The sequence below is a fragment of the Pleurodeles waltl genome, chromosome 4_1 (assembly GCF_031143425.1).
Source record: "Pleurodeles waltl isolate 20211129_DDA chromosome 4_1, aPleWal1.hap1.20221129, whole genome shotgun sequence".
In the NCBI taxonomy this organism is placed as follows: Eukaryota; Metazoa; Chordata; class Amphibia; order Caudata; family Salamandridae; genus Pleurodeles; species Pleurodeles waltl.
In genome coordinates this window covers 921,872,583-921,891,230 of record NC_090442.1, presented here as the reverse complement: position 1 = coordinate 921,891,230, position 18,648 = coordinate 921,872,583, and the positions used below count along the sequence as shown (strand labels likewise).

Below are 18,648 nucleotides of genomic sequence, written 5' to 3'. Positions count from 1 at the left end.
AAGTCCAGATGACTGGAAAGCTACACTTGCCCTTATGACAAACAAATGGGCAGCCAATATCAACACCTCTCAATAGGCAGTATGGTCTTTAAGGTATATAGTTAAAGGTAAGGTCGGAATAGCACTAAGGGTTTGGAGGTACAGAGCTATTTAACATTTTAGGATATGTAGTTCAAGGGTTTAAGGGCATAAGGATAAGTTACTAGGGTTAAAATTATGAGGTTAAGCTTTTGGAATATAGTGTTTGCAGTATAGAGCGAAGAATTAAGTTATTGGGTATAGATTTATGGCTTACGTGTTTATGCTATAGGGATTGGGAATTTGGGAGTTCAAGAGGTTAATGGTTAAGGGTAAACAGTTAATGATTACATTTGTTGAGTGTCACAGATGCAAATCCACCTAATGTCATTTTAAGGTTTATTTATGCGTATTACAGTTATTTTAAGGGAGGGGGCAAACAATCAGTGTTGCTTTTCATATCAATACTGTACTTAAATATTTTGAACGGAAAGCACTTTCGAAGTGATGCAACAAGAAATCTAAACAAACAAATACAAAAATATTCCTCCAAACAAAATAGAATTATAAAGTACAAATCAGTCATGCAACGCAATAACTTTTACATTACCCCTGCTTGCATCATACTTGCTCCCTGGAGTAGATACAATGCCATTTCCCCCCATACCTTCTACACACATGGCTCAGTGCCAACCTGTATGTGAGGGAAATCCCCTGACCGCTGGCTAACCAATGGGGTAAAAGTGTCAAGGGGTGACCCTACTCAATTTTGCAGCCCCTCCTGCATCTTTTACTGTAAGTTATCCCACAGTGTCCTTCTCCACCTAAATCCAACATGGCAGAACCATTCTTCTGTTGGCCAGAGCTCCCTGTGTCCATCCAGATTATAAAGGGCAAATCATCCCCAGTGGTCAGTCCAAACCAGTTGTGTAGCAGCTCCCTACTCCCACTTTGTTTGGAGCCAAACTTACTAGGAAGATAGAGGGGGGCAGGTGTATGTGTGAGCTGCATCTGTCAGTGACAGGTTAGACCCCCCTTTGGGCTCAGGAAGGGGCTTGGCACCCCCCAGCTATCCTAATCAAGGAAGAAAAACACTTCTCCACACTCAAGACTTATATGCATTGTCTGGGAGCAATCCACATTTCACAACAGAGGAGCCATTCAATGGCAGATTTGGCTTTCGCAGGAAAACAACTATTTTCTAAAAGTGTATTTTCCAAAATAGTAGCATAAAACTCATCTTTACCATCAAGTTGGATTTTAGATTACTATTAAAATAAATGTGTGTATCACATTTCTAATTGCTCCCAAACTGAAATTAGCATTATCAATGTTAAACTGCAAGCCAATGTTTCCCTATAGATGAGCTAGTCTTGCTACAGTGAACGACTTTGGAATTTGTTCACTGACTGAATGTGTGAAACATTAAACACGCACATCCTACTTTTTAAATACCATCCACCTTGCCTTAAGGGCATTTAGAGCCTACCATAGGAGAGACTTATAAGCATTAAAAAGGTTTCAGCCCGCAAAAAGTTTATTTTGCCAGTTTGAAAAGTCCATCCAGGCTGCAATAACAGACACATAGAAATGTTCTAAAGAAATACTTTGGTGGGTGACACAATGAGTGCTGCAGTCCCCTACTATCATTTAATTTACAGGTCTAGGTACATGTTGTACTATATGCTGGGGACTTAAAAATAAATTAAATGTGACAATTAGGCATATGCCAATTTTACCAGGTTAAAAAGGGAGAGCACAATTCACTTTACTACTGGTTAGCAGAGTAAAGAGTCTTGTGGCCAACAAGAACAGAGTCAGCTACAGAAGGAAAAAATAATTGGGGGAATATGACTGAAAAGATGATAACAATCTATGGCTGAAAACATAAAGGGCAGGACTCCTGACATTCTTAAGTTATGATAAATGTAGGTAAGATTTGTGATTCAGTGACCATGTTGGCAAGTTTAGAATTTTTGGGGACTGGTTTCTAAGGAAATTGTGTGATACTGAACAACCTGATTAATCTCCCTGTGCCTCAAAAAGTAAATATGTCGTATTTCATGCAATTTCTAATATATTTAAACTAATATATTTAAAGTAATTAGTCAAATCTTCCTTCCAGGATTAATGCCATAACATTTTGTTACTTCCTTGCTATTTTGCAATATATAAATAGTCATACATAAATATTTTAGATACAAGGAGAAACTCTTCGATACTTTGTATTTTGACTTTACATAATTAATTTTACTTTTCATTTTTTTATGATGTTAATTTTTCAAAAATCAAGTAATAACATTTTTTGTCCCGAAACTACAAATGGTTTCAGGCTGAAACACTCTCAATTTATCACAACTATATTTACACTTGAACAATATTAACCTTTTCCAACATAAATTTAGACACCGGAATTATTATTATTATACTATATAATATCTACTGCTAAAGCATGGCTATTTCAATTACTGAGAAATGCACTCATTCTTTTTCTGATAGAATAATGCTTAAAGTCGGTTCTGTCTTTGACAGATGACAGTGGATTGATTACTTTGTTCCCATAAAACACATTAAGCACATGGTTTTTTTCTACAATTGCTGTTGGGTTCAGTAACACATAATATAATCTGTGCGCTGTAATAATATATAAATCTGTCACATTTTGATGACTGTGAGCGGGACCAGTTTTCAAACTATTTTTTAAATCTTTCCACTTTAAAGCTTTCTTGATGGATGGACATTTTGGGTAATAGTTTCAAAAGATTGTACTTACTTTCTTAGAGGAAAGCTTCATACCTGTTTTAGTGGGAGCTAATCATAAACAAGCATTTGTAATGCAATGGGTCTCGCGTTTGTTTGCTATTGGCACTGTAAATTTCTAACTGAACTATTCTTGCCACATAAATTGAAAATGTAAAGTAAAACAGTTGACTTGAGTGAGCTGATTCAAAGTGCCATGGCCGCCATGAGCATGAGCGCAAAGGAGACACACAAAAGGAAAAAGAAGTTCGCTTAGTCAAACGTATTCGGCTATTGTGCAATTATTAATGTGACAGGGTCAGTCTGCAATGCGGTAACAAAACCTCCCCATGGTGGGACAAAAGTAAAGCATTTACTAATAATTACAAAGGATTTTTGAAAGACAAGCCCACAAACAGGTGAAAGTAATGGGTGTGAGGTGGACGTGGTTAAAAGCCCACAAGACTTACAACAGGTCAAAGGGCTTGCGCGCTAGACATAAAAAGAAATCGTTTTGCTATGCATAATTTTTATAACATTTTGAGAACAGTGTTATGGAAGAGGAAACTGATTTACAAGCTACACTTACTAAAAACATTAGTAATATGGGTGGTTATAGTTAAGACCAAGTTTTTATAGAAAAATAATCTTTTGGTTTGCTGATGACTTAGGCACTGCTTGACAAATCTTTCTAAAAATAAAGCATCATCCAGCTCAGTTCCTTCCTGGAAAGTTTCAGAGTGATCTATCAAGCGGAAGCGAGAAAAGAGGTGGTCTCAAAACACGTTATCCATATTCATTTTCCTTTAGGAAAATTGAACAGCCATACTGTAAATACTTCTGAATGTAGTTGTGTGAAGTTTGGAAGAACGCTAGATCTTGGTCCAGAGAGCATATTTGTTATTTTCTTTATTTTAAAGTACAAACATGCAAAACCATATTTGATAAACACATGGTATACAGACAGAGAACTCCCATCTCTGAAACATTTGAACATATATCCCTCATATATACCAAACAACCATTCATACCACACATATAACTTGTTTCATAAACATATGCAACACCAAACAGGGAAATTTGGATCAAGTCGAATAGATAGAAAAATCTCAATAAATATCAAGAAAGATAAATCACATGTATAGTAATCGTAACCCCAAACAGGGATTATAAGGCTTATTTCTCAACAGTAAATACTGTTCCCAGCACTAAACAAAATAGCACAATACACATGGAACTCATTGATACAATGCATGGAAATCGTCTGTTATATTCTTAATCCCTACTGTTGCAGTCCAAGTCAGAAAGACTAATGTGCATGTGCTGACGTGATTTTTGGTGCCAATTGGCCAGATGACCACGCACCTTTGCTAGAGCACATATACGCACACAAACATCAGGGGTAAAATCTCAGAAAGGAAAAAGGAAAGAGGGTGGGGGGGGCTTTATCCCACCAGATCTCTATAATTACAAGAGAAAATAATAAATGAACACATTGTCCTCATACATATCAAAGAACCTCAATGAAAAAATAAGAAGCAGAAAAGAAGAGAAGAAGAATTCAACCTCCTGTGAATGAGACAAACAAACTCATAAACTAGCTGGTATACTCTTAAAACCAGCAAGACCCCATTCTTTTGGCACATAATCACCCATGCCTTGTGAACCTCTTCTCTTAGTACAGTGCCATTGTATCATGCATCTCCAAACAAACACAAAACCCCCACCTTCTCCATAAAGGTAAACTGCAAACAGAGATCCATCTCCAAAATATCATGCACAAAAATACAGATAACTCTTTCTTACATTGATGATGATCACACCATACTTCCTGCTGATATTGTTGTCTCAAGCCAATCCAGGGGTAGCACTGTGCCCCAAGGTCTTAGTAGGTAGTAAGTAGAGGACCACAGAATCAACTACTGGCCTAAATACTGATAAAATTGATCCTTTAGCGCATCTAACTTAATACTCCTGACCCTGTCTTACTTGCTTGATACAGATAGAAACTGGGGCCTCATTTACAACAGTTTGGCGCAGAGCAGTGTCACAAGTTTCTTGCTGCACTGACTTGCATCAAAAGGAAAAGGCAGGAATGCACCGTATTAATGACACACAATGCATTCCTGTCCTTTCTGCTTGTGCCAGTGCACAAATTGGTGCCTAGTGCCAACGCAGGCACCCTTGGACCATGGAGCAAGGGTGTCTGCATTGTTGGCACAATTGTTTTTGTGCATAAAGAGACACCTTCCTGCACAAAAACAATCAATGGAGGCATTTTCCTCTTTCTATGTGTGCTGCAAATGCAGCATACACAGAAAGAGGAAAAAACAAGGACAAATTCTCCCTGTTATGCCTCCCTTGGGGAGGCCCACAGTTTTGACACATTCTCAGGTTTCCAGATTTTTGTAAATCAGTGAATGCATCAAAACCAATTGGTGATGCGTTGGAAAACCCTCCTTGACATGGCAATACAGCACTTTGCGATGCCTTGCATTACTCCATATCAATGAGGCCATGCAAATCCACCCTGTGCACACAGCGTGGCTTTATGTCACCTCATAGATATGATGGAGAGGCCTGCGCCACCGGGGCATTATAAAAGTGACGCTCTGGCAGGGCAGGCCTCTTGTAAATGAGGCCCTGAATACCTATTTATGAGGGGAACAATCCTCATGTAGAGATAAGAAGTATCACACAATAAAGCTAGTCTGGTAGCGACTGTTCAGGAACTGGATGAATAGAAGACTACATGGGGAACAAAAAAAAGACATAATTCATAAGTGGAAGTAACCTGGAAAGCCACGCTGGTAACTAAAGCCCAGGACCTGTGAGGACACATACCTGTCTCTCAATTGGGAGAATCCTTCACAATGAATGTTAAATTGGCAAACGCTCAAGTCGCCATTGAACGCAATAGCACCACTGTTCAGAAGCTATTATTTGAGTCCAGGCGGACCCACCACTAACCAATGGGGTACAGTGCTACAAGGTGTCATCACATAGTGTTACATGACCAAATGTAGATCTCCTTCACACAACAGAGCGTCTCTATTAGACAAGAACAAGCGGTACTAAACGTGAACTTTCATTAGTCATGAGAAGTACTAGCCTTTGCAACTTAATAAATAAATACTCCCCCTGGTATGAATTTAAAAACCACAAGAGATACAAGCAAGAAGACTTGAATGCAATAACCCACTTAAAAGACAAAAGGCAACAATGTTGAAAAAAAGGAAGCCCTAATGCTTGGAAAGGAAATAGCAAGGAATTAATCAAAAGATGAAAAACGACCAGACCCACTCTAGAAAGAGGAAAGATTTCACTTGTCACACTGTAGGATAAAACCTATATAGGGAGTATAAACTCAGAGGCAGTCATATTGAAAATAAGATATAAATGGCAAAGTAGAGGCAAAATAAGTGGTAAAAAGGAAAAAGAAAAAAAGACGGAACCTCCTACCTCATGCCCTGTCCTGAAAATACCTTTGAAAAAGCAAATTAGGAGGCAGACTGGGGGTTTCCGGCCTTGCCAAGCAATGGTGTGGGGGACCCAGAGGAACCCCCCTCCAACAAAATATAGTTTTATTTAAATTTTACTAAAGATTTGCTGAGGTTATGGGGATCCGCTATAAAATAAAAAAAATAAAAAGTGCAGACTGTAATTTAAAAAAGAAAACCCATGTGGAGAGCCGGTGCTCAGTGAGGTGGCAAAATATATTTGTAATTGGGGGTGGGAATGTGTCCCCCCTCTTATAGTCTGTATGAGGACCCAGGGACCCCATCCCCAGAGGTAGGTTTTTATAATCAGGGGAAGGGGGCACAGCCCACCTCCCCAAGCCTCTTTTATTTTTATTTAGTGGAGGGTGAGCATGCCTCCCTTGAGCTTCTACAAGGTCCTGAGGATCCCATCCTCAGGACTCATATTTACACTTAGATAATAGTGAATTGTGTTGTAAGATTTTCCCTACATCTAGCATTGAGCTGGTATAGAGGGATGTCCACAGCACCTAGCAGAAGTTGTCTTTTCAGCTGCAAATGTATACCTGTCAACTTCTTGACCTAAAATAGAGGGTCATGTGAATTCCTTAAGAGGGTAATCCTGTTAGTGTGAATAGAAAATTGGCGACAGTTGTAGGGAGCTGAATTACTTCAAGTCCACAAACTCTATAGGACGGTGCCACAATGATTGCATGATCTCATCAGTGATGTCACCAATGATTTCATTTGAGATGTCATCAGTTATGTCATCAATTATTTAATTTGATATATCATGTGTGATGTAATAGAGACATCATAAGCAAAATCTGAAAGGGCAAGGTATTATTAGTTGAATGAACCATAACTAACACATTTCAATGGTTTTACGGTTTTGTAAAACTTTTATGGTGCTCTCTTTCAGTAATTGATTAATGGGTTGACTCGGGTGTGAGCCCAGGTCAAGCAGCAACCACAGTCGTCCTCAGGGATAGGCTAATGCAAGTGCCAAACTAACCTGTACTCAATCCCTTGGAAGCTGGGCACAGAGCAGTCAGGCTTAATTTAAAGGCAATGTATAAAGTATTTGTGCAACACTTCCAAGAGTAAAACAGTGAAAATACACCACAAAAGGAGCCCACAACAGATTTCGAAAAATAGAGTAGCTTTTAATAAATAAAACAAGATCAAAATATAAAAAATCTAATTAGTAGTACTGTACATTGTGATTTTTAAAGTTTAAGTAAAAATAGCACAAAAAGTTGTAAACCTCCAACTGTGGGTATCTGGTCGCGCCAGCCTGGGACGATGTCACAAGTTCAGGCCAACTGCAATGGAGCGTGGGCCAACTACAGGGACTCAGTTAAGCCCACTGAACAAAAATATCTTGAATCCTTGTTTGCAGAGCATTGCGTGGATCCGTGTAGAAGATGCGTTACGCATCCTAGGTGATGTCTTGGTTCCAAGATGTGTCGAGACTGTGGGGCAAAGTCCTATTGCGTCAACGTCAAGGATCCTGTCGACGGGGCCTGCAATGTGAAGTCTGGTGTTGGGGATGCAAATCGCAGTCAGGATGATGCATCAGTTCCAAAGAGCTGTGATGCTTCCATGTGGAGTCGGTGTCAAGGTTTCCATCCACGAGAGATACAATCGCTTGCACCGGGAAGGCATTGCACAGCAGCGTTTCCGACGGCAGGAGATGCAGGTTGCAGCAGTGATGCAAGTTTTTACAATAGGCCCAATTCAGGGAATGTCAGTGATGCGTTGGTTCTGCTCAGGTTGTGCCATGCAGCAGAGGAGATACATCAGTTTCGCTCGATACTCAGGCCGGCAGAGCACCTTTGTCCAAATTCCAAAGGTCCAGGACTGGGGTAGCACCAATTGGCAGGGCAGATTCACAGACACCAAAATCCAGGTGCAGATGGAAGGTTGTTGGAAGCCTGTTATGTCCCTGAGGCTTCAGATCAGGAGGCCAGCCAACTAGCTGCTACAGTCACTGTGGGTTCTGGGTTCAAGAGAACCAGGTCCAGTCCTTCTCACCCAGGCAGAGGGCACCAAGCAGCAGGACAGCACAGCAAAGCAGTAGTCCAGCAGAATGCAGTACAGCAATATGGCAGTCCCACAGGTCTAGAAGTGTACTAAAGTGGTAGTGTCTGAGGTCCAGTATTTATACCCTTGTTCTGGAAGGAAGGAGAAACATCTAGACAGCGACTTTGAAGTGCAAGGAATTCACTGCCTCCCTTGCCCTGGTTCCAATCTGTCTAGAGTGACAATGCAGGGTTGTTAGGTCCTTTGTATGGAGATATACAACCTATTCAGTTGTAAGTGAGGCTGTGTCTAGCTCTTTCCTCCCATCCTGAAGTGATGGCCCATCTTGTCACACCTAAACTCCAATTGTGAGTGGCTGTCTAGGAGGGAATACATAAAGCCTGATCACCAACTACACCAGTCATGTGATCAAAGACAGGCTGAAGGCACCACATAGATAAGGCAAGAAAGTGCCAACGTTCTAAAAGTGGCATTTTCAGACTTGCAATTTAAAATCTGACTTCACCATCAGTTAGGATTTTACATTGTGATTCCACACACCCCAAACTTGAAAACATTATCTCTTCCCATTTGGAGATTACACTTATAAAATGTAATAAGATAACTCCAATGTTGTCCTGTGGGAGAAGTAGGCCTTACAGTAGTGAAAAATTAACTAGAGACTTTTTCACTACCAGGACATTGAAAACGTAATAGTACGTGTCCAACTTTTTAAATATATTACACCCTGCCCTGTGGGCTGTTTATGGCTTTCCTTATGGGTGACATATGTATTAAAAAGGAAGGGTTGGGTCTGGCAACACATTAATTTTGCCAGGGAAAAATGGCAGTTAGAACTGCACACACAGGCTCTGCAATGACAGGCCTGAGACATGTAACCTAAGTGGGTGGCACAACCAGTGCTACAGGCCCACTAATATCATTCATTTTACAGGCACTGGGCACAACTAATGCCACTTTACTAGTGATTTATAAGAAACTAAGTATGCCAATTGGAGATAAGCCAATATTACCATGTTTAGAGGGAAGGCCACAAGCACTTTAGCACTGATTAGCAGTGGTAATTTGAGCAGATTCCTAATACCAGCAAAAACAAGGTCAGAAAAAGTGGACAAGAAAGGTAAAGAGTTTCGTGAAAGTCCACCCTAAGGTTAACAGGTCTAACACTCTCTCACCAACTCACCATCACCTTGGCAAATATGTACTGTTGGTCTTACCTAAAGAAACCAACTAGCGATATTTGTTGCAGTATGCTGTGGAATACTGCATTGTGCAGTCTTCTTTGGCATGTTAGTATTTCAATATATCAGCGGGTACCTGTTGTACATTTTGCTCACCTACTGGGTATTGTCACTCAAACTCAGCAAGGAGAATATCATTGAGACTCTTAGGTGCTTCCACATTCCAGATGTGCCCATGAAGTAGTGCATTTATTTTGCCTTAATGGAAGTGCACAAAACGTCCACATGACTGAATTCTTCACTGGCTTAGTGGACAGTGGTGTTGTTTTTTAGACACCATAATTATTCCATCATTCTTTATTGGTATTGTTGTCATAGGTCCAGCGCTTTTACTAGGTGATGGATGGTTCTTCCCAGCTTGTTTAGATGTCATGATGAATCTAAATGTTATTATTTTTCATGGTGTCACTGTGAAACAGAAATTATAAATGGTAAATGGTATTCAAGAAGTTTGTTCCTGTTTCTTTCTGTAGGTTTTGGGAAAGTTAAAGCTACTTTACTTTCTGGCTAATCAAATGCCTCCTTTCATTTTTATTTTTTGATCTCCCATAAGGTTCTGTGGTACTCCTGAGTGAGCCATAAAACCAATGACAGAGTGCTGCTTCACTCCTGTGGAGCTTTTGCTTTCTTTTCTGGGTCCTGCAGGTGTCCTGTGGATACCAAAAGTTGTAAAAAAAAAAAACTAACATTGTTTTCACTATAAAGGGGTCAGCATATTTTAAGTGTGAGCTTAGAGGTGTCCTCACAGGCACAAATAACAAAGACCTCTTGTATTTTTAAATGGAATTTCTGAGTTATTAGGTTTTGTGGTACATTGTGTGTCACAGTAAAACATATCTGAGTGGTTGTAATGATTGTAGTGCTATATTTAGAAGTTCCCACCTCGTTACTCTCATTAGAGGCTCCAGATCAGGTCTGGATCTGTCCTGACCATCTTTTTGGGAAAGCTCCATTTTGTTGGGTGCTACAGCAAAAAAGTATAAACCATGGCATCCAGAGGAGCAGACGAGTCAGCACGACTCTCAGGAGCAGACGAGGCAGGTGAGAACCATGTAAGAATCTATCATGTGACAATTTTTGTCTCTTCCAGCTGAGGAAAAGAAAGTGTCTGTTAAAGTGGTCACTTGCAATTTGTGCCACAAGGAGTTTAGCAACAAAAAATATTTTTGGGAACATCTGACTTGAAGCATTTGAACGTGTGGTATAGCAGTCAATACAATCCTGAAAAAAGATGACTAGAGTAGGAAGAGGATTCTACTTCTGGAACGGGCCATTCCCACCAACCAGGGGATTACATTCCAACTCAAATCTTATCAGCACAAAGGGATGTAAATTTTCACTTCTCCCTTACCAGGAATTATTGCACAAAGTACAACAAATTTATCTGTGTGAACAAAGTTCTGAAGTTCGGGACACATTAGAAGCTGCCCACCAGCAGGATGCCAAAAAACATTTTTCTAGAACCAAGTTCAGATCCCCTGTTATATTTTTTTCTAAGTTGAACCAGCAAAACAAAATCCCAAAAAGTTTGAAAATTTAGATAAAATGGATTTTGGAACCACTGGTGTCTGTATCTTAATTTTAAAATCTATTGTTATGAGGTCAAAATAGATATTGGTGGACATAGTTTACTCCTTCGGTATGTTCAAAGGGACATCGGCACTGCAAATTTAGAGATGTCCATCATCCTCATGGACATCTATGCACATTGACAGGAACCATGGATATTCCTTTCAATGTAGGAAAGGTTTGATTCATAGTACCATCAGACATGATGGTTGGCCTTCAAACTTTTCTAAAGTTTTATTTTTCTGTAAAGTGTGAGTTTCTTGTTAAAAAAAAACAGAAAACTAATGATGCTCACACACTGGGAGGTTTGTGGCAGGATCATTGGTGTTATTTTACTCTTCCTGTTTTTTTGTTTCTTGCAGTCACATGCATGAACCAAAAGGCACTGCACTACCTACTCTAAATAGGCCAGATAGTGTAATACCCTTCCTCTGTCATCCCATATGCAATGGGGCTGTTGTAGGAAGCATTCCATCACAGGAGAAAATAGGAGCTCCATCAATGGAATACTTAAGTTGTGTCTATCGCAAATGAAGCGGGGTTCCATGTGGTTTGAGCTCCAATTTCTTTGTCTAGATGTAAGGGAGAAAAGACTAGATGTTTCTAGATGGCAACTTTTGGAGCAGCCTCGCCTGACTCAAAAGTAAGCTCACTATCTTAAGTGCACAGTTTGCCATCTTAAATCCAATGCTGGTGTGCTCAGTTTGATTATCAGCTTCCAGATGCATGTGAAGCAGCTGAGAGTTACTTTAGATAAGAGCTGTGATTTTCCTTTGTCACCTAATCCAATCATCAAACAGACCATTCGAAAGTCGACTTGCCTACCTTAGTCATGATCAATGGATAAGCAAGCCATAAGGTCAGTTTTCCTTTCACTTTCCAAAGGTAAGTCTCTTCCCTTCAGTATGCTTAGCAGAATCCACTTTCCAGTCACTTTCTGTGGAAGGGTGTTTCCGGAGGGTTTTATGTGGGTTGAGCTCAAATTGTATTCTTAGGATGCCAGAAAGGGAAGTAAAGATCTCTCAACATGTCAAATTTTGGAGCTGCCTTATACTACACAACAAAGCAGGCTGACTTTCTTGAATGTGCAGTTTCCAACATTAAGGCCTATCATCAATCGTTGGAAATGGAAATTACATGAGGTCATTTCAGCAAGCTTTCTCTGTTTAAATCCTTCTGGGGAACCTGGAGTAAAGACAAGAAGTGAGCTATTACTGCTGCTTCACCTTAAAGTCCTGGTTTGGCCTTATTACATGCATCATGCTAGGATACCTTAAAGGTGCCATCAGAGGACAGAATCTCTAAGACAGCACATTTGTCCAAGTGCCTGAGCCCTCTCAGTACAGGAAACCTGGAGACCACATTTCCCCAGAATATAGTTTGCCATACATACTCAACAACATCCTTTCTCAGCTGAGACATACTGCAGCAATCTGCAGGACAAATAATACCAACTGGAAAGGTTTGGATGATTTTACGTCATCTACTGCCATCTGTCTAGCAGTTAGCAGAAACCATTCCTTATTCATTCATTGTGATTTACTAAGCGTTCCATCTGCATCATATTTGTTCCCCCTATCACGGTGGCTGTTGCTTCATCACTGAGATGGGGACCAGGGTTCTCCTCACGCACACTCATACCTGTCTATGGAGTCAGGGACTGCTGGTGCCCCCAAACTATATAACCTATCCCAGATTAACTTTACACCTTAGGAATATTATACTTTCTTACAAGGACCGCATCCATCATCAGTTGTTCAGTCTTTCCTAGCGAGGGAACTGAGTATGCTTAGCACACCTTTGTACTAACCTCTGCCCCCCCCCCCTAGAACTGGAGACAATAAATCCTCGGTTTGCTTGTTCCATACCTCCTTTGTCTACTTGATTTTCCTATAAAGCTTGTCCTACTGGCCTGTCCGCTAGCTGTGTATCGTGCCATGTGTTTCTTTGCCTTTGAAATGTCTGCTGAATTGTTGTGGTAATTTCCATTTAAGGATTTGTTGTACCATATTCCATAGAATATTCAACTAGAATTTAATGAGTATATTTAACTTAAATACAGCCTAATGTATCATGGCAATACATTGCTGCGTGTGACCCTGTATGTTTAATTAATCACAATCACAGGCAAATGTTTCCTTCCTGAGGCAGATTTACTCAGGTTTATAAGGTAAGGTTTCTAATTTAAAAGCAGATGTATAACCACTTATTTTAAAAAAGGATGCTGTATGACCAATCAGCACCCAAAAGTATACATCAAATAATTTTGAACTAGAATGTATTATAAGCAAAACTTCGAGATTGCATAGGTGTTTGAAGGTGCCTGGTCAGAAGACCTTATGCTCTTTAGCTTATAATTTCCTAAAAAAAGGTTACTGTCCTATGGAGAGGTGGGATCCACCCTATATCACCTTCCTAATGTCATATCAGGTAACAATATGTTTTGTTAGATCATACTGTGTTATATTATGCAGTTTTTTTACACTGTAATGAACCTCAGTTCCATGACCTTCTCCAGATGTAGGTTCTAAGGCCTCACTGACAAGTTACTTATGACCATGGTTTGCTGGACTAGGGGTTTCTTTGAAGGTGAGAGAGAATTAAATGTTCTTTTGCAGCCCTTACAAGTATAGTGGTTTTACTTACAGTCATGTAAGATATCACTACACATTAGGGTTGTGCAAATATATAACACTTGCAAATGACAAAAATAAATTGATATTAAAACTAATACTAACGTCATTTTTATTGGTAAGTGTACGTAACAAACGTTGCCTTCTACTCTTCTGCACCTGGTGAACTATTTAGTCATCAGGTATGAGAGACGTCTTATTTCTTAATGACCTCATTCTCAAAATCAGTCTAAGCCATTAAAAAATGGCTTTTTTTCTGTCACTTTCTCTTAATATTAAAGGTCAAATTCTCATAAAAACGTACTGTGATCAGGGAGATTCTGAAGCTTAGTAGATGTCCATTTGAAAACAAAAAGATCATGTGGCTGATTCACAATGCCTTTTTTGCAAAGCAAGTGCCTCTTCAAAAAATTTGAATATTTCACAAATGCAAACAAATCACAGCATGTATGTTTGCATCACATGCATACCCAGACTTCATGATTTTTATTTACTTTGCCTAAAGTTAATAAAACACAAAACAGACTGTCTCTGAAAGACATTTTAAAATCAAGCTTGCGATGTAGGAATTTAGAAAACATTGTTATTGGAATTAATCAATTGCTGGCCTTTAGGGAATTGTCTGTAAGTTTCAGAATCAATGACTTTGAATATTTAAACATGCCCTACTGATCTGAAAATCAAGTAAATGCAGAAAAAGACCAGTTTAGGTCGTTCTGAACACCAAAAACGTCAAACTTGCTTGAAAGAGTCCATTCTTTGTTTGATAGCACTAGAACTCTATGAAGCTTGACCATTACTTTGTGTTGACCAAGAAATCAGCTTTCAAAAGGGGCTATAAATAAAATAAAACTAACCCATGCTCAACAGGTAAAAACCATGTATTCCTGTCTAGTTATACTAGTCTGCAAATTAAACCTGATGGAATTGGATCCAAATCATTTATTATAAAATGTAAGGGCACCAACTTGTGTGAGTAAAGTGGTTTTCCATTATCAGAAAAGAAGCAAAAAAATAGGAGAAAGATTTACTAACATTTCACACAATGCAGTGCAGCAACCACGGTGCTGCACTACGGAGGGAGAGAGCAGAATAGCATCATATAAACTAAGATATGGTGCAGTTTCTATCTGTACTTACTCTGGCGAACCAAATTCTAAGCTTAGATATAGTTTCATATTTTTACAAGTTTGTATGTGTGCTTTATGCCTACCTCATGGAGGCACAATTTTATACACAAATCCCTCTTTGGCAATGTTAATGGATAGAGATTTGCATCAAAGCCCATGGGTGGTTGCACAGGAACACCCATCTACGACCCAGGGTACAAATAGCGCTACTTTGGTTACTTAATACTATTAAGTAAATCCCACTTCAACACTGTTCCAGTTTGCTTTACTTTAGTGATACAAGCCCTTTGCAAAGTGTTAGTAAATATGCCTCAAAAAGTTAAAATATGAGATTCGGTTCTGACTGTTCTTTCCAGTCTGGTCATTATGTATAATAAATTGAAAAGCAATGAATAGTAATTTGAAGGACTAAGGCATATTTTCATCCTCCTAAGTCATCATCACCGATTTTTCTCATCTGGCCTTCTACAGATCTTCATGTAAAGTATCTGTAACTTACTAATGGCAGATATGAGACATTGGTGGTCATTACGACCCTGGCGGATTACGTCCACCAGGGCCACGGGACGCGGTGGCACCGCCGACAGGCCGGCGGTGCCCCGCAGGGCATTCTGACCGCGGCGGCTTAGCCGCGGTCAGAGAAGGGAAACCGGCGGTCTCCCGCCGGTTTCCCGCTGCCCCCAAGGAATCCTCCAAGCCGGCGCAGCTTGCTGCGCCGGCTTGGGGATTCCGACTCCCCCTCCCGCCATCCAGTTCCTGGCGGTTCTCCCGCCGGGAACCGGATGGCGGGAGGGGGAGTTGCGGGGCCCCTGGGGGCCCCTGCAGTGCCCATGCCAACGGCATGGGCACTGCAGGGGCCCCCGTAAGAGGGCCCCAAAATGTATTTCACTGTCTGCCTTGCAGACAGTGAAATACGCGACGGGTGCAACAGCACCCGTCGCACCTTCCCACTCCGCCGGCTCTATTACGAGCCGGCATCCTCGTGGGAAGGGAGTTTTTCCCTGGGCTGGCGGGCGGTCTTTTGGAGACTGCCCGCCAGCCCAGGGAAAAACTCATAATACCCTCCGCGGTCTTCTGACCGCGGAGCGGTATTATGGAGGGCGGAATTCTGGCGGGCGGCCTCCGCCGCCCGCCGGAATCGTAATGAGGGCCATTGTTCTTATTATGTTCTTTGTTTGACGATTGTGGTCATTATTTAGGTGTATTCCTGTAAAAAAAAAAAAGCTTTAAAAAAAACCCAGTGGAAATAATTAAAACGATGTGGTGCAAAGACGAGACTGCTGGTAGAATTTTAATCCATTGTGGTCAGGGCACCAAAGGCGCATAACAAAGTGGATTTGAAACAATAACATGAAGCAAATTTATATGTGGCCTTACTATAACATTAAAATAAAATAAAAAAACAAACTTCCTTTTGTCATCTGATTTCATACTTCTCACCAGACTCGAAATCAGAGCAATTGTGAAGGAATCAATGCAGTTGTTCAAAGAAACGGTCCATACATAGCTCATTTTCCAACCGAACCATCAATCACTCTCATCTTCTATTAATCTCTCCGATGCATACCTTGAACGTTGTCTTAAAAAACAATAACTCCATCAAATTTCCACATTTTAAATGGGGTAAGAGAGTAGGCCGGGCACATGTGCTGCTAAATGCACTCACAGTCTGACCTATACTCTTTCTATGTTACTACCACCCAATACAGAAGTGTCATCCTCATGGGTGCATGAGTCTAGCACTGTCATTATATGCAGATACGTTCGTAGCATGAATATTTTATCCTGAATTTTCCAGATTTGAATTTTTTTCATGGCACTTGAAATATTGTTCTATCAGATGGTCTGTCAAACTATTCGATTTTAAGACCAGTTAGTAGTCATTATGGCAAACAGTTTTATGTTCTAATTACTAAGAACCCATCTGTCAACTACGGCTTCAGTAACTAAATATGTAGGTTTTTACAAATGCCACCTGCCTCCTAATAAATTTAAAATACCAAGTGCAGTACAACTTACTAGAGGGCAGTCTCATTCAATTGCTAAGTGGCAGAAGAAATGACTACAAATGGATTTTGCAGCGTACAAGACTTACCTTCATATGTTCCACTTTCCAGCAGTGCCCCGCTTTTCTCTAATTCCATAAAGTCGTCAACAGTGATGAAATTGTAATCCACACCAGGCACTTCTCCCTCTTTAGGTGATCTTGTGGTGCCTGTGAAGAAAAACATGTTTTTGTTAAGGACTTGAATCCCCTCTAAATAATAAACTCTGTAAGGAGATGCGCTGTTCTTAGTATAGAGACCACAAAACATTGACGCCCTGGTTTGAACTCCTTTCAGAGGCAACACAAACAACAAAAAGAATACTGAAGCTCGACCACAGTTTCTACAAATCAGAAACAAAACAACACACTTTGTTTCCTGTGCTAAAAGGAAACGGTAGATGATACAATTGTAGGGTTTAACATTATCACAATGTTCTATCTATGTTGTGCTAATGTAGGCCCACCTTATGTATGCTTTTTACTATGTGTTTTATTTGAGGAAAAAATAACGTAGTTCAAGTAACTTCCAGGCACTACACGTGGCAACTACTTCAGAAGGCCTACACAATGGATACTAACATATACACTGTTAGTTATGTAAAGTACAAATGACAAATTATGCGAGAAAATAAGCACATCAGACTGTGGAAACACACTGCAAGGTAGACCCACCACTTCAAGGCAACATTCAATGTTTCAATATGTTAATGAGGACGCATGAAAATACAATCGATGCTGACTCTATACCATGTTGCCTGATGTATGTGAAGTACACTTCTGAGAGACCCAGATGAAGATCCATGTTGAAAGGTATCTCTTAGAAAAGATTAGCAATATCCCAAGAAAATAATCCAATAAGAAGTCCTTCCGCTATGAGGTGGGTTTGCCAGTAACAAACATTGATTCAAAAACAGGCAAGTATAAATATTTATGGTAAAAAAACGTTTGTCTATTTATGATAAAAAAATATTGTCTATTTTATACAGTTTTGCATTCACTTGCTGTACTTTACAAAAAATACAGCCCTATCTTTTACGCATTTTTATATTTCAAGTGTTTCCGCTAGAAGTGCTCTTTTTGTGAAAACATATACAAATTCTGGCTTGTTTTTAAATATGCAACCAGTAATAGGTATTTTTCTAATTTTCATCAAGTACACATCTTACAACCTATATTTTGAGAAAAAAAGTGTGGCCTTTTTGATAAACTCATCCATCCCATAGGGCCAGGAAATGTATTTTTTTCTAAATGAGGTGATGTACTAATGCGTTCCTTGCCAAATCTTGGTACTGCCTTCAAAGTAGCACTCAAAGGGACTAAAGAGAATCACATGCTAATATTGGTACTGCGTCACTTTCCAGATGTTTATATGAGTTCCTGGAACCCTTATGGTGCAGTGGATGATCCCTAACCCTAAATAAATGGCTCTCTGAGCAGGTCAGTACCAATCAGAAAGGTGGGCCACCAACCTGGATTCCCAATCAACGACTACTTCTGAAGATCAACATTTTACATATTGATATGTGATTAGAGCATTACATTTGACCCCCAAGCTTTGATTTCGTATTCAAATTAATCCCTCGCAAAGATTCAATATTTTATGTGTGAACAGAAAGAGCCCAAAATGGCTTAAAACAATTCCTCATATAACTCTAGTCGGTTTTCCAAAAAGTGAATATTAACTTAGGGTTGGTCCAAGACGTCTCAGGCATATGCTTGGAACTAGCTGGGTATCTGCAAGTACTG

The 18,648-nt window shown here is 39.9% G+C and overlaps 1 protein-coding gene across 10 annotated transcripts in view; it reads right to left on the bottom strand.

Moving 5' to 3' along the window:
- Positions 1-18,648, bottom strand: part of MAGI2 (membrane associated guanylate kinase, WW and PDZ domain containing 2) — a 2,755,167-nt gene that overhangs the window by 1,161,207 nt on the left and 1,575,312 nt on the right. For all 10 annotated transcript variants that reach the window (XM_069229701.1, XM_069229700.1, XM_069229695.1 and 7 more), the window contains one exon: positions 16,951-17,070. In XM_069229701.1, the coding sequence (XP_069085802.1) occupies positions 16,951-17,070 (120 nt within the window). The remainder of the gene's footprint in view (positions 1-16,950; positions 17,071-18,648) is intronic.